Source organism: Anabrus simplex, chromosome 3 (assembly GCF_040414725.1).
Source record: "Anabrus simplex isolate iqAnaSimp1 chromosome 3, ASM4041472v1, whole genome shotgun sequence".
NCBI lineage: Eukaryota > Metazoa > Arthropoda > Insecta > Orthoptera > Tettigoniidae > Anabrus > Anabrus simplex.
This window is the reverse complement of record NC_090267.1, coordinates 396,433,158-396,456,345: the sequence shown is the minus strand read 5'-3', so window position 1 is coordinate 396,456,345 and position 23,188 is coordinate 396,433,158. Positions and strand designations below refer to the sequence as shown.

Here is a 23,188-nt window from a genome sequence, read left to right as displayed (position 1 = left end):
CAATACTCTGCAGCTAATAATATCTCTTATCTTTGCTTTATTTCCCCTCAGTGGGAATTATAAATGTGCCAACGTCATTGCATATCCTCATATTTCACACCTTCAAGTCCCAAGGCTAACAGAACATTTAGGCCCTAAGTGTAGCCCATGCCTATGTGCTTGTGCCCCAAATACAGAAAACTCTATCAACAAATACTATCTGTGATAAGACAAGAACTTAGCTGTACTCTATTCTGGTTATGGCCAGCCTCCCTCCAATCCTCCGGTTGCTTAGGACTTCATCTTGATGCTGATAGCTTGGGGCTGGATTCTTATGTAATTATATGTTTCATTCCTTTATTTGCAGACCAATGAAAATGAAAAATGTTGACGAATTATGGTTCTGTTGTGGTTATACATGGGTTTCATTTTACATATTTTTACACATTTGTAGTAATATTACATATTATGTGAAGAATGTAGCATTTTTATACATATAAACAATTCTTATTTGGTGTTGGTATCATTTATTTAATTTTCAGGGCATGAGGGCAATAGGAACATAGCTACAACAATAAATTGTGTAAAATACTCCTGGTTTACAGAGCAGCCTTCCTGGTGGTAATGATCATTAAACCGTGAAGTCTATATGGTGCGACACTGTGGTTAGCCGGTTTGAGTCCCATTGATCGAAAAAAAGTTTCGCTATCAGAATGTTGGCTGGCAGGGTAAGAGAGGTGGTGATATACAATTTCTAATCACTAGATTACGTATCAGAAGCCTGGGTTCAATTTCAAACCTTTCCGCGGCAAATGATGCTGTTGATGGTGATTCGTCTGTAGATGGGAACGTAAAGCCTTAAGCAGACCCTTTGGTGTTATACATTAGGAGTAGGCTATGTGCCTGCACTGGGTTTCACCCTCTCCCTTTGTACTGTCATATATCACGTCATTCATTTCGTCGCATTAACTTCTGTGATGAGGTTGACATCAAGAAGGGCATCCAGTCTTAAAAACTTGCTACAAAGATACATCTCTCTTCGTACTCGACCCTATAAATAAATGGGACTAGGGTTGGATATACATTCCGTGATTTACAGTGCATGGCTTTCTTTTAAATTTTCTAAGTATTTTTCTTCTTATTATTATTATTCTTTCGAATGGGCCACCAGAGGACCACGTGTCAGTTTCAATTCCTTCTTCTTTGTTCTTTCCTTTTTTTCCAGTACGCTTTCATCTGTTCACTATGTTTCTTCTTTCTGTCTTCAGACCACTTTCAACCAGTCTTTTTTACTTTCCTACCTTGGAATCCTTCTATTTTCAATACTTTTTCCCAAAAGCCTTCTCTATTATTTATTTCTTCTGTTGTTATATTGTTTGTTTCTAAATCCACTATTATTATTATTATTATTATTATTATTATTATTATTATTATTATTATTATTATTATTATTATTATTATTATTATTATTATTATTATTATTATTATTATTATTATTATTATTATTATTATTATTATTATTATTATTATTATTATTATTATTATTATTATTATTATTATTATTATTATTATTATTATTATTATTATTATTATATATTTGATTATTTAATAAACATACTTACTGTCAAAATTAGAGAATAGTGGATTATGTATATTATCTAAAGCAACAACAATAACTTTGTGATATTATAGGGAAGTACTGTATTTAAAACAATTTTATTGTCTCATATCTTAACTGTAAGTCATAATAAAAGGAATACACATACGTTTTTATAAATTTAATGCATTAATACTACTATACATTTTATTAATATTACATATTTCATTAATTTTTCACTGATATTTGCTACATTTTTATATAGATATTTTGCACTTTGATATTACCTTAAAATTCGGGCCCTGCTGATAACAGTCTACTGCGGGCTTCTTTCTTCACTCAGCACTGCTACACAGAAAGAAAAAATTACAGGTGATTATGCAATTGATATAGCATAACACTACTGCAATAGGTAAAGCACTGACGTCAGTCTTCAAACTTACTGTTGAACCAACAAAGATCCTGGTTTAAAATAGGTCCCGCAAGAAGAGCTTGCTAAAGAAAGCTGCGCAGAACATCGACAGTGTTCGGGTGGGCTCGGTAGTAGCACTGCACGCCCCCCTCACTTCGCTAAATCGCCTTACTGCCAGCAGTTGTTAATGAACCGTCTGCGCTGGCGGTCTGGCCAGCTGAACTGTGACCAGCGTTCGAGTGAAATCTCAGCGCGTGTATGTAATGCCTTATTGTAATTATAACCAGAACCAGGACACATTACCCTATAGCATAATGATATTGTTGGACACGCAGAATCAGAAACATTGAATGAAATAACAATAATAACAATAGCAAACAACAAATAACAAACAAAGAGATTAAGAATTATGTGATCGTAAAATAGCAGTTAACTTACCCAATGTCTTGTTCTAGTCCGCATCTTCTGAAGGAGGTTGAAAGCTGCTCATATCGCCTTCACTGTCATCCGCACTATCACTAACGCTCTCTCCGTCACTGTCACTATCGTCCTCCAGATTAATGATTATGCTGTCTGTTACTTCATCCATTATGTGATCGCTCGCAATGTACTTATTCTCAGTGTCGATTACTTGCCTACATCGACTCGACCATTCTTCTGCCCCAATTGACGCAATTCCTTCCATCAGCAATATTTTTGCATTGTCGAGTCTGAAAGTAACATTCTTTTGTGCTACATAATCTTTAACTTGAGCCCAAATCATTTCGATTGGGTTCAAGTCTGGATAGTATGGCGGTAGACGCAAAATCGTATGCCCATATGTAGCAAGAAGTCTGTCGAATTGATATGACTTATAGCTTGATTTATGGGATTTAATCAAAGCGTACAGTTTGAGTTTTATCATCTCTGTAGAAAACGGAATACCCTTATCAGTCAACCAATCCTGCATAACTCTTTTTCTGGATGATGATGTGGGTGCACGCTCACATTGGACATTATGGTATGAGGCATTATCAATCACGACTACAGAGTTGGGTGGCAAATTAGGAATTAATTTCTCTGTCAGATATTTCTCGTAGTTTCTATAGTTCATCTCATCGTGATAATCCCCTGTTGTTTGGTTGGATTTGAAAACCAACAAAGCATTTGGAACGAAACCTGCATCTGAGCCGGCATGTACCACTATTAATTGTTGCCCTTTCGAGATAGGTGACTTCAGTCCATGAAGAGTCTGTCACTCCAAGCACTTGACTTGGTGTGCGAACTATGCAAATATTAATGGTTATGAATTTCATGTTTTTGGTCCGTATTGAACTGAGAATAATATATAAGTAATAATAATAACAACGTAAACGTTTCCATCTTTTCAATACTAAAATATATTCACAAAATTATAAATTACACGGTACTAGTTTCGACCCATCTAGGGGTCATCATCAGCCGTATTGGAGCAAAGATCACTTTTGGCGAAATCCTAAGAAAATGTTATTTTAAAGAATAATAAGTGAAATGAGATGTTATTATGGTAATAGTTAATAATACAAGGAATATACATACTAAGAGGTTTTTAACAAAGAATAAAGTATAAATGGGGTGTTGTAAAAATTATAATCATGGAAATCAGTAAGTTCTTGTATTGAAATGACATATATAAAATTATATATGGCTTAGGAAGAGGGCTTAAGGTGGGGCTGAAGGATGCAGGAGAAAGTGTAATTGTCTTGGAAGAGTACCTTTGATTAAATTTAGGATTGAGTTTAGGTTGGCTGTATTATTGTTTCTGAGGAAAGTGATAAATAGATCGAAGAGTATGTTGGGTTTCTCTGAGATTTCATTGAGATTGTGACTGGCATTAAAGTATTGGTCTAGGTGTATGTAGTAATTTTCCATTATGTTGAGTAAAGGGCCCTTGTTTGCTAATACGAGGATGTCCATGTCTTGTTCAATATTGGTGAAATTATGGTTATAATCTTGCATGTGTTGGCCGATGGCTGAAAACTTGTTGTATTTTATTGCGTTAGTGTGCTCGTGGTATCTGATAATGAAGTTTCTCCCGGTTTGCCCGATGTAGGTTTTTTGATCCTATAAACTCCTGATTTTAAAAAACTGCTGATCTTGTTGTGTGAAGTATTGTATAAAACGTTCATGTTCTTATTGTTGGTTTTGAAGGCTATTTTAACGCCTTGTTTCTTAAAGAATATTTTAGTATTGAAAAGGTGGAAACGTTTACGTTGTTATTATTATTACTTATATACTATGCAAATATGTCTCACCAGTGTAAACAATAGGCATACCCTCTTGTCGGTACCGCTTTATGCTTTGTATGTACTGCACATGTAGGAGCCTTATGTCAGGCTTCTCCATAAGTATTCTACGCATGTCTTCTGTCTTCCTCCATCGAAAACCTAGGCCTCGAACTATCTTGCTTAGTGTTCTTACGCAACCATTAAACTATATATCCTCAACCAGTTTCTTACGGATTTTTTCAAGCGTTGGTCTCTCGCCTTCAGTATTGTGAAAATTGTGAATCGTGCGCCTGACCGTGCATTTCTCAAAATATTCTAATTCACACTTCTTGACAGACTTTGGTCTTCTCTTTCCAGGCGTTGAAAATGAATCCACTTCACCCCTTTCGATCTTCTTTGCGTCTCGTATTACATTCCGCATGGACCTTTCCGACACACCCGTTGCTTCGGCCACTTTCTTTTGAATAGCACATAAGTTTCCTGTGGGGTGGGTTTTGTTTTTCATGAATTTATGCACATTATAAATAACTTCTCTAGTTTGACTGTGTAAAGTTTTAGCACTCCCTAATTTAGAACAAAATGGGGGCATCGCTACGTACACTGAATGTCATACTACAACAAATTCACTTTCAGCTATGAAATATAAATAAAATATTAATAATACAAGCACACGCTTCTTGCTCCTTTTCCGTACACGCTTGATAAAGAGCTGTACACTGTGCCTCTCAGTGAGCGGTTGAGTAACAATGAGCCCGGTAATCAGCATTCGGGTGACACACAGGAGCCCTGCAATGAGCTTAAACTTCACCGACAGATATTGGTCTCTGCGCACGTTTGAGTTTCGGCAAGCTCTTGTTGCGGGTCCTAAATCTATGGGCAAGCTTATTTAATAGGTTACGAGCTTCTCTACACAATAGTTCATACTCTCGCTCCTGAAATTACTCGGCACTAATGGCTTTAGCAGTTTATAACAGTGTCCAAAGTGTATTTAATGATTGTTAATTACTATTGTTTATAGAACAATCTTACATTTCTGTGCTTTAAGTTTCTACATATTTAACAGAAACTGTTTTTAGCATGTACTGCAAATTTCCATGATAATATTCACACACAACAAAGAACAAAGTAGCGACTGTGACTCTTGACAAGCAAGATGCATTCAAAGCACTCCAAAGCAAGACAAGACCTTGTGTAACAGGTGTTCTGAAGTTTTATAGTGCAAGCCACCCCCACAGACGCTCTGCAAACCGCTGACAAACATTGAGACTGCTTTGTCGTGAACGGTTTGAATGAGTCAGTGGCCTCACCAAACTTCTTATAAATCAGAACACAGTTATTGATACACATCATCGTCTTGAGATCTGAGAAGTCTTCAATAATTCAAAGCTATCTGAGCTGGCCTTTCATTCTTCCTTATTTAAGCTGGGATGACCTTTTTTATTTAATTTACAACAGTTCATGGCCCCAGATTGAGTGCTGCTGTGTTTCTTAGCCTGTCAAACATAGGGATTCGCTGAGTAAAAGCTCTAACTGGGAAATTTCAAACATCTCTCCTCCTCTGAACCATGGCTTCCTTGTCTCAGAGTCAGGGTGTGGTGCTCTCAATCTCCTTTGTTCTCATCCTTGAAAATGAGCCTGCCTTCACATTAGGCTATCAGTTCATGTCATGGAGAATGCACTCCAAACATATAAGGTGCTGTATTTAGGTCCTGGGATTGAATATGGATGCGTTCAATACACACAACCTATCAAATGAAAACATCTGTTCCCAGTCACATGCGAGGCTGGCCCAGAAAATAATGCACCACCATTTTTTTCTCAGTCCTCAACATTGTTATGAATGCAAAACTTTTGATGTGAATTCTTAGAAGTTTTCAGAGTGCATGTGCAAAGTGTCCGCTTCTTCCAACGCATAACGTACTTGGAGCAGTGGTTCAACATGGCGTCTGTAAGTGATGTATGTTAAAAGCAGCGTATCATCATTGAATTTCTCACTGTGGAGAAAGAAATGGTTGGAAACATTCACAAATGTTTATGTGCAGTTTATGGAGCATCAGCATTTGACAGAAGTACAGTTAGTTGCTGGGCACAGAGATTGAGACCATCTGAAAGCGATTCGGCAGAGCTCCAAGATTTGCAGTGGTCTGGAAGGTCACCTATGGCTGTCACATCTGATAAGATGCTGCATGCTGATGTGCTCATTCGCAAGAACCGACGGAGAATGACTCTGCGCTTGGCACGTATGTTATTTTTTCTGAGTTCCTGCAACATTTTGAAGCTGAGGGGGAAACCTTCTTGTGCTGGATTGTGGTGGGGGATGAAACCTGGTTCACCATTTTGAGCCCGAAACAAAAACCGCAATCGATGGAATGGCACCATCCTGACTCTCCACAGAAGAAAAAATTCAGAGCAATTGCTTCCACTGGTAAGGTCATGATGACAAAGTGGTGATTCGCACAGTGAAGAAATGGCTTCAGGAACAGAACAAGGAGTAGTACCGATAGGGTATAAACGGCCTCATGTCTCGCTGGAGGAAGGCCCTATAAGGAGTGTGGAACATAATTCTTTCTTGTGTATAAGTTTCATTGTGTTCAAAAATTAATTGTTGAAGAAAAAATGTGGTGCATTAGTTTCTGGGCTACCCTCGTACATCGTCTGATGGAAACCAATGTCTACAAATGTCTTTCTTCAGCTCAAGCATGGGGCCCACAGTCAATACATAGCACCACCAAGGCATGTTGCAGGAAATGAGGTGCACCGTAACATCAAAATATCAGAACATGTTATTGAACAGCATTACCCTTCTTCATGACAATGCCCGTCCCAAGACTGTGAACACTGTGAGGAATGTGCTTCATAGATTTGGGTGGGAAACTTTTCAGCAACCTCCCCACAGCCCAGATCTCTCTCCATCCAGTATCACAGGTAACTAACGCTCTTGCACAGTACAGCCCGTATTTAAAGCAAACCTGATGTGCAACATCATGGGGCCGCTACTAACGCTACGCTAATGTGACTGCGGAAAATTTGAATCAGCGTCTTCTTCAGAAGTATAAACACGCCTACCAACATTCATTAATCTAGCACAACCCCTTCTTGCTGTTTGGATTTTTTTTCTGCCAGTGTATAATTAATGGTGTTCATAAACACAGTACTGCATTGTCTTTATCAGTCTTCACCACCACTAAGTCCTAGTTCATTTTCAGTTGTTCTAGAGCATGCTGCTCTTTGGAAGTAAGGTTTGAAATGTCTGATAGTGATGGCGGTTTCAAGACAAATCTCTTCAACTCTCTGACCCGGTAAAGGCCCTAAAGAAGCCTCAACAGCATAGATGATCTTAATGCTTACAATATAGTGATTATTTTAATCCACCTATTCAATACAAATTGAAACCAATCTGTATATTTCATTTCCTACATATAAGAAATGGAAAGAATACAGTACTATTCTTCTGTGACTGCGGGAAATTTGAATCAGCGTCTTCTTTCAGATGTATAAACATGCCTACCAACATTCATTAATCTAGCACAACCCCTTCTTGCTGTTTGGATTTTTTTTCTGCCAGTGTATAATTAATGGTGTTCATAAACACAGTACTGCATTGTCTTTATTAGTCTTCACCACCACTAAGTATTGAATAGGTGGATTAAAATAATCATTATATTGTAAGCATTTGTAGCAAATTTCAATACAGGTCTAATCATGAGATTAGTTACATGTAACAGATGATCTTGTTCATCAGAAGCTTAAGAGGTGATATCGCCAAATTTAATCCCTTCATGAGCACTGACATAGAAGTATCCAAATTAATGGTGGATAGTTTAACCACCACTTTAGAAGAATTCAAGTGTGGAACTGAATTCTTCCTCTGGCACATCTATAAACAAGAAAATTTAGATATAGGTCTAGCCATTGAAGAAAACAAAAGCAATAAAGAAGCCGTGTGAGATCCAGTGTCCAGTGCTTGAAAGCGTTCACCTCCAAAGTCCGATTAAGGAAAGATGAAACTTATAAAGATCACCTGAAACAGAGCCCAGTTCTAGAATTTTACGGGTATGTGATGATTCAGTAGGATACTTTAATACTGCAAATTTAGGGACAATCTTGTTGTCCTGACACCTAACACAAAATATTAGAGACAACAGTACACAAACATTTTTCTTTCTAAGACATTTAAAACATTTTATGTCATTGTAAATACTCTCCCCATACTGTTTTGTAATCTTAAAACCTGGACTTTCACAACCACTAAATCTCCAAAATAATATAATTATGAACATCATGTCCTCACACATTGTTGTGTTCATAGATAAACTGCTGCCTCATTCATTCCAGTTCTTCCAAATACATTTTTCTTGGTCCCCTTTGAGCTTATTCTGCTTCCCAGTTTCATCAGAAGGATGGACATTCACATTCAGCCTTTATATATTTTCCTTTCCTTGCTCACTCTCTGTCATGAATGTATAGTAAATACATACTAATATTCTTTCCACCCAGTTCCTTGGATGAATCATCAGCATTGCAACCTTCTTTTCAAAGGTTCTGGGTTTGATTCCTAGCCGAATCGGGGAATATAGCTGCATCTGGTTAATTCCACTGGCTGGAGGACTGGGTGTTTATGCTTGTATTGTTTGTCTCAATGCACATCCTTTCATGTACACATAAGGCACCACACTACCAACTACCACAGAGAAACGCAATGCTGATTATATCTGTCCACATATAGTTGATATCAGGAAGGACATCTGGCCCTGAAACAGGCCACATGTAGGACAGAGTTCGCACCTGCAACTTCACCAAAGAGTGGGGGGGAAGTGTCAGGGAAAGAAGAATAGTACTGTATTCTTTCCATTTCTTATATGTAGGAAATTAAATATACAGATATGTTGAAGCTTACAATGTCTTTGGGTGTGGCAAGCCCATCGTAACAATAGCCTATATGGGTAAAGAAGATATGGTGCCTCGGAAAATGTTAAGGCATCCCCTACCGAAGAAAGTGGAGAGGAACCCGGCTGCAGCTGGATAAAGGGAAATGATGATGATGATGATGATGATGATGATGATGATGATGATGATGATGATATTGAAGCTCTTAAATGGATTTCTTTGAAATTATGGATAAAATGTTTTATTTATTTTCATCTTATATTTTAGCATTTAAGTTAAAATGGCACATACCGGTACTGCTTGAATAGAATGAGATACTGGTACCATGTGGTTCTGTGATATCTTACTCAAGTGTTCATGAACTCAGTTGAAATCTTGGAAACAGATGACCTTGACAGTAAAATATGCAGAGGTCATCTCTAATTTATAGTGACATTGACTTTGAAAGATAATAACGATCTTCTTATCATCTGTTTCTGAATTTTACACAGATTTCAAGTCAGGAGAACTACAGAGTGATCCATATAAATCTTTACGATGTCAATGACTTATGACTTTTGAACCAATAACAGCAAACATATGAAATCTGTTCTGAATTACAGAGTAACAGTGGGAGATTCCTCAGAGGTATTGTTACTGCATCTGGTTCTTGCAGCTCTCTGACATGTGCCATAGGAGTAGCCTGTCTCGTTACCATCAATAATATTGTTAGCTTTATTTAAACATAGCATGCACCAAATTCTCTTCAAAATACTCAGTGTTTCAGTCAAGGAATTTGTCTTCCAGTACATTTTAACAATAGAAGAGAATGCTGCATGTTTTTATTAATACTGCAAAAACTAGAGATGGTGAACTAATTAATAATAGCTAACAACAGTCTAACACTAGTCAACAATGGATAGTAGGGGTACCATTATAGATTCTTCTGGAGTCACTGAGATCATTAAACTTCACTTCAAATTTGCACTTGCTTCCATAGGGAAATTATAACTCACTAAAATTGTAAAGGTATATATGGATTGCTCTGTACAACATAACCTAGCAATTTACTAATAGAAAGAGAAAAATAAGTGACAAAGTTATGTAACAGGAAGATAGGAACACACAATAGGATAAACACATTGACAGGTCAGTGGGGCAATAGAAAGCAACAGACAGAGGACAAATATGGAGGGAAAAAAAAAAAAAAAAAAAAAAAAAACAAGAGCAATTGCTGCATCTTCGTACAGTGCCATTTTCACAGATCAATCTCAGTTCTTCTTCATCCATTTCTTTTCAGCTTCCAATGAGTTTGTTTTATCAGGAGGACAGGCTTTAACATACACTGAGGGGACACTGAGGGGCCATTTCAGCAGATCTTAAATTTTGATGTGGGGAGTGTAAAATAAGAAGAAAGTTGGATAAATACTAGAGAAGGGGATAGACAAAAGGTGAATACAGGTGGTAAAAGCCTAGGAATACAAACACATAAGAAGAAAAGGAATCTAATGGGATGATATAATTAATGGAGAGGGAAAAAACAAGTTGCAGAATATGTGCATGCGTGTGTGCGCGCACGCGTGTGTGTGTTTGTTTTGCACCCTTTCACTACCCATTTATGCCACGGCTGCTCCTCAGAGTGGACCGGTCTGCGGTGAGCATTGCTCTGCTGCTCTCCATTAAGTATGCACACTACCCATTCCTATCTGAGCCTCATAGCAGGTACTGAATAGCTGGAATACTATGATGAACCAGTGAATCACGTACCAGTAGTTGTCAGAACATGTATGAACCAGAGGATTGGCATGCTGAAGAAGAAAATTGTCTAACTTCCCAGCTACTTCCCACTAATATTCCGGCAGGCTGTTCTGCTTGGCATGCAACAGTAATACCATCTATTGGAGATCTGTGGCATTAGAAGTGACAAAGCACATTACAACCAACAACAGTCAGTGTATTATTTTTTTAAAATTTTATTTTATTAGCTTCTTGAAAATGATTAAGGCCGCCACAGGAACAAAACATAACAAATTGTTGATCAATTTTATGGTCTTTTGATATTGTACGCTTTTGCATCTGGTTTTCTTTTGACTGTGATATTAGGGCATGCAATGTAAAGGGAGTTCTTCTTCCTCCTTTCATGACATTCCTTCATGGCTTTTTCTCATTGCAGTAGTTATCTTTACAATTTTCCTTGCTAATATAGGCTGATGAGTATGTGGTTCTTTCTCCTTTCATGACATTCCTTTGTGACTTTTTCTCATTTCAATTGTTATCTTTACAATTTCCTTTGCTAATATAGGCTGATGAGCATGTGGTTCTTCCTCCTTTCATGACATTCCTTCGTGACTTTTTCTCATTTCAGTAGTTATCTTTACAATTTTCCTTGCTAATATAGGCTGATGAGCATGTGGTTCTTCTTCCTTTCATGACATTCCTTCATGACTTTTTCTCATTTCAGTAGTTATCTTTACAATTTTCCTTGCTAATAGGATAGGCCACCACCATTGCCAGTTAACACGACTGAACAAAATTGATAAATATCCAGGCTAGGAAGACAGGGGACAGGGGACAGCGATGCTCTTCGTTGACATAGACTAAGCAACAAAAGTCTAAATTATGAATATTTCTATTATCATAGCTGGTATGGTAAAACTGTATAAACCGGGCGAGTTGGCCGTGCGCGTAGAGGCGCGCGGCTGTGAGCTTGCATCCGGAAGATAGTAGGTTCGAATCCCACTATCGGCAGCCCTGAAGATGGTTTTCCGTGGTTTCCCATTTTCACACCAGGCAAATGCTGGGGCTGTACCTTAATTAAGGCCATGGCCAATTCCTTCCAACTCCTAGGCCTTTCCTATCCCATCGTCGTCATAAAACCTATCTGTGTCGGTGCGACGTAAAGTCCCTAGCAAAAAAAAAAAAACTGTATAAGGCATAAATGATCACTGATATTTGAAAATTATGTTTTAGGCCTTCCCCTAAACTACCATTTCACCCACCGTGAATAAAATTATTTATAGCCTAGACTGTATTGCTCTACTCTTCAACTTTATATCCTGATTTTCATTTATTTCTGTTCAGCCCTTTTCTTGTGGCTTAGCATTGATATGGACTAAGCAATCATCATCATCCTAAACCATCTCCAGTTTCCTGGGTGTGGTATATGAGCCTCCTCCATCTCATCCTGTCCTTGTACCATTCTTCCTCCACCAACTTGTCCCAATCATGACCTCTCAGCATTACATCGCTCTTAACTAAATTTATCCATTTCCTTCGTGGCCTTCCCACGGGTCGTCTTCCTTCTACCTTTCTGTCAAATTCCTTCCTTGCAGTTCTGTTTACTGGCATCCTCTTCATGTGACCAAACCACTTCAGTCTTGATATCTGAATCTTATTTAGGAGAGAATTGTCTATTCCTACTTCTTCTCTAATTTTCTCATTCCTAATCTTGTCTTTCCTGGTTTTCTGGATCATAGTGCGTAGGAATTTCATTTCAGCTGCCTGAAGTTTGGAATTATCTCTATTGGTCAGTGTTGTGGTTTCGAGACTGTATGTAAGAATTGGTGTATAATAGGACTTGTACAATGTCATTTTTGTTTTCATGGGTATTTGCTCATCCCACAGCAGGTGTCTTACCTGGTGGTAAAATTGTGCTGCCTTATTGATTCGATTGTTCACCTCATGTTTTGCTAGGTTTTACCCAAGTATTTGAAAATTGGAACGCTGTCCAGTTGAGCTTCATTTAACATGACTATTGGTTCTGCTCCTTCCCCATATACTTTCATCACCACCGTCTTGGTCTTGCTGATGTTTAAACCATATTTCTTAAACTCCTCTTTCCAGCTTTGTATTCTCTCTCCCAATTCATCTTCTGAGTCACTCCAGATCGCAACATCATCTGCAAATGTGAAGGCTTTGATATCTCCGTGTTCTTTCCTTTTAATAGATTTCATTACTACATCCATTACAATAATAAATAGAAGTGGTGACAATGAGCTGCCCTGCTGCACTCCTCTCTTTGTTTCAAACCAGATGGACTAAGCAATAAAAATCTAAATTCATTAATATCTCTGTTATCATAGCTGGTACAGTAAAGGTGTATGGGACCTAAGTGATTGTAAATTGTATTATATACAACTATTGTTATGTAGTGTTTATCAAAAGGATCAGTAATAACATAGATATTTGAGAATTAAATTTTAGGCCTTTCCCTGAACTACCATTTCACCCAGTGTGAATAAAATTATTTATAGCCTAGATTGTAGTGCCTTATTCCCTAACCAATTTTCATTGAATTCTGTCATCCATTCTCTCGTGATGCACATATGTACATACAAACAGACATGATGCGAAACTAAAAATTGCATTTCCTTCTTATTGTGGACACGAACAATACAGAACCATTCTTTTCTTAATTATGAGCAATGTACAGGTACAGAAAAAAACTCCTATTTTATATATACATTTGAAATTTTTCCTCTTCACTTTCAAGATGTATAAATTGTACTGAAACATAATTGGACAATATTTATTTATTTTGAAGAGAAGACCTGAATGTATGATTTCTAAAAATATGTTCTATTTATATTTATGTTACATGTAATTCTGATGTATTTTCAGCTAACCCAACTCACAACATCTTTATACAATGGAAAATCAACCAGCGCCTCTAACCATGTCTTTCATCCTACTCCTCCAGAGATTAGTGAACTTCTGCAGCCATTTAAAATTAATTATGAGCACAATAAAGTAAAGGATATCACAGTAGCTGGAAACGAACAAGTATGGTCTATCAACATCAAACGAGCTGTAGCAAACTTGCTTCAACTTGATGAGTCCCAGTTCAACTCGAGAGCTTTTATTACTCATGAGGTTAGTATAGCATTTCTTGTGCATCGTTTTGTATATGAAGAATTTGTGTTAAATTAATGTATCAACTGTATTCTTTGACACCTATAAAACATAGAGGATAGTTCAATTAGCACATATATTTATTTCAAACATTACTACATATAGAAAGAAAAGTTCAAATCCAAAGTTTAAATTAATTTGTAAATTATTCATAAATTGTACAGCCTTGAGTAGCACCTGAAAATTCCAAAAAATATCCAGGGTAGGAAGACAGGGGCATTCCTCAACAATCTGTTTGATCATCTGTCTGGGAAGTCTACATTTTCATGTTGTACTCAGGCTTTTACCTCTTACCTCACTTGTACAACAGGTACCACAGGTACTTGTACAACATCAGCCATGATTTATTCTCATCCTGTTCAGACTGTATTCTGTGAGGCACATTCAAAGTATCAAGCTTATCACTGGTCCTGAGAAAACTATACACCTATGGTGAAGAGCAATTGCTGTAATTCATTCTTGCTTTCAGGCGAGACTGATGGAGAAGTTACTGTAGTACCTGCCAGCTCCTTCATGTTAAGAAGGGTAAAATGACCTCAGACCCTGTTTATTATACAAGGGAAATAAGAAAATTAAAAAGAAAATGTAGAATAGCAAACAGGAAAATCAAAGAGGGTAGGGAGAGTAGAGGAACTAGAAAACAGCTAATGTGGGAACTGAATAGAGTGATAAAGGAAGCAAAAGAGAATTATATGAATGGCATAATTCAAGAGGGTAATGACCACAAAGGGAAATGAAAAAAGCTGTATTCATATATCGGGAATCAAAAAGGATAAGGAATCCAAATTCCTACACTGGTGGGAGAAGTGGGTGAACACTATTTAAGAGATACTGAGAAAGCAAACCTATTTAGTAGGGAATTCAGAGATTCAGTAGATGATTGTCAGGAGTTGGAAACCAAAACAGAAGATAGAGAGGGAGAGACACAGAGGGAAACAAGAAGCTTCTCATTCACAGATTAAGATATTTTCAGAGAAATCCAACTGCTTCAGCAAGGAAAAGCAGCAGGAAGTGATCAAATTACTGGGGAGGTGTTAAAGACAGTGGGGTGGTACATAGTGCCTTATTTAAAATTTCTCTTTGACTATGTCATAAATAATAGTGTAATACCAAAGGAATGGAAGGAATCTATAATAATAATACCAATTTATAAAGGAAAGGGTGATAAAAGGAAACCAGAGAACTACAGACCAATCAGCCTGACCAGTATAGTTTGTAAAATATGGGAGAGTTTAATATCAAAGTACATCAGAGGGATATGTGATGATAAAGATTGGTTCATGAGGAGCCAGTATGGATTTAGAAAGAAATTTTCTTGTGAGGCACAACTGGTGGGATGTCAGCAGGACATGTCAGATCAATTGGATTCAGGAGGCCAGTGAGATTGCATAGCCATAGATCTTTCCAAAGCCTTTGATAGAGTGGAACATGGAATATTATTAAAGAAATTGGAGGGAACAGGATTGGACGTACGGTTTACATGTTGGATAAAAACATTTCTAAATTCAAGGGTTCAGAAAGTCAAAGTAGGAAACAATGTATCACAAGAAGAGAAAGTATGGAAGGGAATTGCACAGGGTAGTATAATCGGTCCGTTACTTTCCTTAATATACGTAAATGATTTAGGGAATAATATAACATCAAAAATCAGATTGTATGCAGATGACATAATTGTTTATAGGGAAATAAATACCATTGAAGATTGTTCAGAATTACAAAGGGACCTTGAGAGTATCCAGCAATGGGTTGAAGAGAATAATATGAAAATAGAGGCAAATTAACTGTTACAACATTTACAAACAGGAGTTTTAAAACTGAATTTGAATATACTTTGGATGAGGTAGTTATCCCAAAAGATGGCAAGTGCAAATACTTAGGTGTGAGATTTAAAAGTAATTTGCACTGGAAGGGTCATGTGGATGACATTGTTGGGAAAGCATACAGATCGTTACATGTCATAATGAGGCTACTTAAAGGATGCAACAAATAATTAAAAGAGAAAAGTTACTTAAGTATGGTTCGTCCATTATTGGAATATACAAACAGTGTTTGGGATCCTCACCAAGAATACCTAATAAAAGAAATAGATAGTGTGCAGAGGAATGCAGCAAGATTTGTAACAGGGGATTTCAGGAGAAAGAGTAGTGTATCAGAAATGTTAAAGGAACTTGGGTGGGAAACTTTAAGTAAGAGAAGGGAGAAAACTAGACTTATAGGATTATATAGAGCCTATAGAGGAGAAGACACATGGGGAGATATCCATGAAAGGCTTCAGTTGGAAAATAATTATATCAGCAGGACTGACCACAACTATAAAATTAGAAGGAATTTTAGCAGAAGTGATTGGGTAAATTTTCATAGTTATCCCAAAAGATGGCAAGTGCAAATACTTAGGTGTGAGATTTAAAAGTAATTTGCACTGGAAGGGTCATGTGGATGACATTGTTGGGAAAGCATACAGATCGTTACATGTCATAATGAGGCTACTTAAAGGATGCAACAAATAATTAAAAGAGAAAAGTTACTTAAGTATGGTTCGTCCATTATTGGAATATACAAACAGTGTTTGGGATCCTCACCAAGAATACCTAATAAAAGAAATAGATAGTGTGCAGAGGAATGCAGCAAGATTTGTAACAGGGGATTTCAGGAGAAAGAGTAGTGTATCAGAAATGTTAAAGGAACTTGGGTGGGAAACTTTAAGTAAGAGAAGGGAGAAAACTAGACTTATAGGATTATATAGAGCCTATAGAGGAGAAGACACATGGGGAGATATCCATGAAAGGCTTCAGTTGGAAAATAATTATATCAGCAGGACTGACCACAACTATAAAATTAGAAGGAATTTTAGCAGAAGTGATTGGGTAAATTTTCATTCATTGGAAAGGGTGTGAAAGAGTGGAACAGTTTACCAGGGGTAGTGTCTGATCCCTTTCCAAAATCTGTACAGATATTCAAGAAGAGAATAAACAGCAACAGAGAAAATAAATGAAATGTTAGAGGGCATTTGACCAGTACAGGTTAATGTAAATAAAAAAATGTGTGTGAATAAATTAATTCCATACCCTGGTCTAAGGAGTTTGGACAGCCAAAGTAGGGGACTGCCTGTAGGGATGAAGTACAGTGGGAACTTCGAGGGTCCTGGGACCGCTACGGTAGCTGTGAAGGTCCTTCAGGAACTCTGAAAAGTGGTGGCAAAAGGGGCTCTGGTTAAGACACAGCAGGTCGTTATGCTACTTAGGTTCCAGAATGGGTAAAAAAATAAATAAGTAAATAAATGCAATGTAAATTTTAATCTTATACCAGTTGTGTAGTATCATTTGAAGTAATTCCACATACTGTATATCAGTTGATTATATTTGTAAGTAGTACAGGAGATATTATAAGTAGAATTTTGTAAACAATATAAATTTATTAAGGATGAGCTGTGTGTTTAATAGAAAAAGTTGTTAGCATAAATTGTATAATATTGTATTTTGGGAAAATTTTCTTCTCTTGTTAATTTAATATTTAGTGCTTATAGAAGGGAAATGGACCCTAGATGGGCGAAATGCCACTGAAACCCCGTATCAACTGTAGCGTCTGTACTCCAGAGAAACGGCTACAAAAGGTCTTTTCTGCATGTTAGGGATGGCCTACAAGTTTTGGCTGGCAGTAGCTCTAAAATGCCATTGGGAGTGGTGAACTCATCTTAATAAAAGCCTATATGATGCACAGGCCAGAGTAAAGTGTAGCTTCCACTGAAGTCCCAGTCTCATCCATGGCTGTGACAATATGGAAGCTGCTGGGGTATGGGTGGTGCTGAGTAATGACATTCAGAGCACGACTAGTGCATCTGAGTGTTATGAAAGGTGTTGCTCATAGGGTCAGTCGTGCTGCAATAGCACTTTCTGACCCAGTGAGGAAAGCAATGGCAAACTACCTCACTCCTCGTCTTGCCTAGTACGCCTCATTTTGGTGCTACCATTGGTTTTTGCGGTTTCCTTATAACCGCATAACCTTTGTTGGTGCTATTTGAGGATCCAACCAGCCTCTGGGCTGATGAACTAACAGACAGACAGATGATGACAAGTGTACTGAAGCTTTGGAAAATGCTAGGGCATTCCCCACAAGCAATGTGCAAAATGTTCTGGCATTCCCCACAAGCGACGCGCAGTTCTTGTGATGCTAGGAGGAATGTGAATGGATGACCAGCAACCAAATACATCAAGATAGCGACTATCAGTGTAGTGACACTAACAGGGAAAGTGGAAGAAACTGTAGATTTCATGGTTGACAAAAATATAGCATTGCTGGGATTTAGTGAGATCATATGGAAAGGAAAAGTTGAAAGGAAACTAAAGAAAGGATACACCTTATACTATAGTGGAGGAAAAGAAGCCAAAAATGGTGTAGGTCTCATAATTAGAAAAGACCTAAAGGAATACCTAGAATGGGTGGAAAACGTAAATGACAGGTTGATTAAGATCAGATTCAGACTTGAAACTGGTGTTACAGATATAATTCAAGGGTATGCTCCACAAACAGGAAATATAGGTACGGATCTAGAGGAATACCTTGAATATCTGGAAGGCCATGTACAGAACAAACAAGTTGTGATCATAGCAGACATGAATGCCCAAGTAGGTCAGGAAAGAAAAGGAGATGAAGAGATTATAGGACCATTTGGATATGGGAAGAGAAAGACGGCTGGAGATATTTTGGTAGACTTGTGTAGAAGAAATGTGCTGGTCATTGGTAACACATGGTTTTGAAAGAAAAAAAAAAAAAGTTAGAAGATAACAAGATATTGCTGGGATAACAAAATCAAAACTCTGATAGATTACATTTTGATCAAGAAAGGTAACAGGAAAATGTTGGTAGATGTAACAGCCCTCCCAAGTGAATCTTTTGAAGGAGATCACAGAGTTGTGATAGCTAAGTTAAAGATTGGAAAGATACAAAAGATGAGTGAGATTAGGCAGAGAAAGCTAAGGGTGTGGAAATTGCAGGAGAAGGAAATAAATGTAGAGTTCCAGACACACATCAAAACAAGTATACTGTAACCGGAACACCTGTACTTTAACTTCAGCAGAGAGCATGGTTTGACTCCAGGGCAGGTATGGTCATTGCTAGGAACTACAGAGTGAAGGGTATTTGAAAAAGTTCTTTTTAGAATTAAATTTCTTGTTTATTCAAGTTAGGCAAGAAATATATCACCTTTCACAGACATGAAGGATGGATTTGAGAAAGTCCAAACAATGGTCGGAAGAGAGGCTGTCCCTCAGTGTCAGTGTCGGCGGTGTCCCACGTTGTCGGACTCCTTACCCCTCACCATGGATATCCTCTCAACACCATGGCACCACGTTATCCCATGGCGATTGACAGATCTTGAAGTACTGGTGAGGATTGGAATTGAACCCGAGAGTCTGACGCCTGATGATCGTTTGCATGCAACGTGGAATAATTCATTTAGAATTTAATTCCATTGAGATCCTGTTAAGGGAGTAAAGAAATGTACAGGCATCGCACAGAATGTCAATGAGATCTGACACGACACTTCTCTACCGCACTGCACTGAATATTATTACACAACACAGTATGTAGAATCTACAAGTTCCACAGTTCACCATGAAAGAAAGAGATTAACAAAGTTCAATGTAAATACAATGATACAACGTTGCACTTGTCGATGTAACTCAAATTAATAGAGTATCGCAGTTTGCAATGAAAAAGAGATTTAACACAGTTCAAAGAAATGAAACAATGGTCGTTCGATGCACTTGTCGATGTAATAATTCAAATTAATATAGTATTCCAGTTCACAAAATCGTGAACCTTTTCTGACACTAAGGCACGGTCTTTTTAAAACTTACAACCTGTTTTCCAGTCAATGACTGGGTCAGGGATGGGATGAATGAAGCCCCCAACTTGCGGAGAGGACAGGAATTGTGCCAGCTGCTGAGGCCTGTCGCACTCCTCTGGGGCAATGATTAATGACTGACAGATGAAATGAAATGATAGTGGAGAGTGTTGCTGGAATGAAAGATGACAGGGAAATCTGGAGTTGAGGCACAGTCTTACAAAAATAAATTAAAGCACAGTTTTTGCAAAACAAATTCTGTCATTCAGGCACAGTCTTGTGAAATAAATTAAAGCACAATTTTTACAAAATAAATGCTGATACTAAGGCACAGTCTTGCAAGAGACTATCCTCATTTTTTCCGCATTGAAAGTCTATTAAAAGGAGAATAATAAAACTTTGATTTCCACCTATTCAATACATTAAAAGCAATTCTCCTTTTAAGGCACAGTCTTACGAAAATGAATTAAAGCACGGTTTTTACAGAATAAATACTGTTTATGCATGTCAATAATAATTCACGATTATTCGCTCGAAGAAAGAATGTTAATTACTGAAGCTTTTCCAGTTCAGCACACATGTCCATTAACTATTGACGACTCGAGATAGTCTTATCACCTCCTATCTTACACAAAAGGAGAATCAAAAATTTTCACCTCCGACACTTAGAAATTTAGACATGAACACTTGTACTATTTAACACAGCTGTTGTCGGCAGTTTGCCAGACAGAGTATCGGCCTCGAATAGATATCTCCACACCTAACCCATGCACCGTGGCAGCTGGGAATACACGCAGATACTGACTTATGCTAGCTCAACGAGCGCCTTTTATGTCCGTAGACCGGGCAGTGTGGTTTCAAATTTGACAATCTTCTACCTTCAATTACTCAGTTATCCCACTGCCGAATTTGATTAAATTTGGTATATACCCCTTTGTTATTAGGGGCTAGACATTGATGTGATCAGAATTTTTATATCACATTCGGTACTGGAGATAATGAGATGGAAGGAATGGGATGTTTGATGGCTATGTCATCTGTCCTTGGCTGGCTCTCCTGCAGCGATCGGGTTGTGTGCTTAGCTGCTACATCCATCACCTGCGTGCACAGTGGTCTTTTCAAACCTCTCATACAGGTGTTGTTACAAGTTGTGCCAAAAATACTTTGATAGTGAATGTCGCGGTGACATTCCCGTTTCAATACCCAAGGAAGACGTCGGAAGGGTCGAAGAAGAATGGGCGTACTTTAAAACAGGCATGGTGGAGTCTGCCAAAAAAGACCTGTGGAAGAGTATCAGGAAGGAGGAAAGATCAAGAAACACCCTGGTGGAATGACAAGGTAAAAGATATAGTTAAACGGAAGAAACAAGCTTGGAAAAAATGGCTGAGAAACAGAACAACAGAATGCAAAACAGAATATAGGCACTGCATGAAGGAGTGCTCCAAGATGGATTCAAGAAGAGAAATAGAAATGCTGGCAAAAATTCACTGAATCTCTGCAAGAAGATACAACTGGAAGCAATCTTATTCCAGTGGTTAAAAAAGAAGAAAAAACCAGTAAAGGTGCTAACTTCATTAAAAAAATGACCAGGAGGAAGGGATGACACAGAAACAGGATATATTGCAGTGGTGGGAAAAATACTTTGAACAGCTTTACACTGTGAAAAATACCTCGGTACAAGGAGAAATCGAAGAACCAGATTTAGTGCAGATGGAAGATAAGGAAAACGAGCTGTCCATGGCAGAAATTGAGTGAGCCACTTAAAGGATGAAACGAGGCAAATCAGCTGGAATTGACGAGGTCACTATAGAAATGATAATAGCAGCAGGAGTAGTTGGTCTACAGTGGTTGTATAGACTTTTCAGAGTGATATGGAGAGTAAAGACTGTTCCAAAAGATTGGACGAAAGGGGACATTATACCAATTTTCAAGAAAGGAGACAGGAAGCAATGTAAAAATTACAGAGGAGTGACACTGATACTTCATACAGCTAAGATCCTTGAAAGAATCTTGGATAAATTGACCCAATATTTACATTGCGTCAAATGATGGAAAGGTATTGGGAATATGGAAAGGACATAGTAGTAATATTTCTAGATATTGAAGAGGCAAATGACAGTGTCCCAAGGAATCTGGTATGGAAAACATTGACAGAGGCACAGATTGGGAATGAAACAATGCAGATGGTAATAGAATTGTATCAAAATTGCAAAAGCTGTGTTAGAACCAATGTGGGTCAAACTGAATGGTTCAGAGTTGAGACAGGCTTAAGACAGGGAAGTGTATTGTCTCCCTCACTCTTCATTATCATCATGGATAGAATTCTACATAATGTCAGGGAGAAGATGATGGGCAGCAAGTAAAGTCTATGATCTTCCTGATGACATTGCAGTTTCGGGAGATAATGAAGAGGAAGTACAGACACTGCTGAATGGTCACATCATGAATTATTTCATTATTTTGATGGGCAAAAACTGACAAAAATTGTGAAGATATGCGAGCCTGACTTCAGGTTAGTCCTGGAAAGTGATAAGGGAAATAACAGAAGATTAATTACGATACATATCACAGAATTTCCTTCAAAGATGCCTGGTGTGCATAAACAAAAAAGGAAATCATTTTCAGCAGGTGCTGTGACTTTATGGTAAGAGAAAAAAAATCATTGCCTACTTTTCATTTCTGTCCATGTTGAAGAGAACTGTGACTCTCTCCAGTGGGAGGGACTACTAAGGTCCTGGGGGAATACAGCCTCTCCTTCCCATCAGCTCAGTATGTGTGCCTTGCCTGAGTTTGCTAAATAACATGTAATAATGAAATGAATTTTAAAATCTTGAAGAGATTTGAAGTAAAATAACATTAAAAATAACAATATTCTACAACTTCACCATATGCCTCTGACTTTCGTCTTTTATCTTCAAGATCATGATTAACTTCGGATCTCTCGACTAACTTTGACTTTTATTCTCTCTTCTTTACTTTGATTATATACGATTTTTCGCCATCATCTAATTATAACCGCCAGACTATCAACTTTATTTTTATGCAATCTTACTACTTGTTGTATAACAATCTGTTGTTTTATCCATTGCACTTATTTTAGCAGCCTTCTAATGTTAATTTTGTTAATACTTCCACTATTATATCTCATCACATTGTATTTTTAAACCATCATTGTTATTTTTAATGTTATTTTACTTCAAATCTCTTCAAGATTTTAAAATTCATTTCATTATTACATGTTATTTAGACGCTTATTTTTAATTTAAGGTTAAGACTATGGCTGATGATGCCTTCAGGGAAGGCGAAACATGTACCACTATTAGTTAACAAATTTA

General features: G+C 37.5%; 1 protein-coding gene across 2 annotated transcripts in view; it reads left to right on the top strand.

Moving 5' to 3' along the window:
• Window positions 1-23,188, top strand: part of LOC136866424 (vitellogenin-4) — a 252,654-nt gene that overhangs the window by 51,566 nt on the left and 177,900 nt on the right. For both annotated transcript variants that reach the window (XM_068226732.1, XM_068226731.1), the window contains exon 3: window positions 13,721-13,972. In XM_068226732.1, coding sequence (XP_068082833.1) covers window positions 13,721-13,972 — 252 coding nt within the window. The remainder of the gene's footprint in view (window positions 1-13,720; window positions 13,973-23,188) is intronic.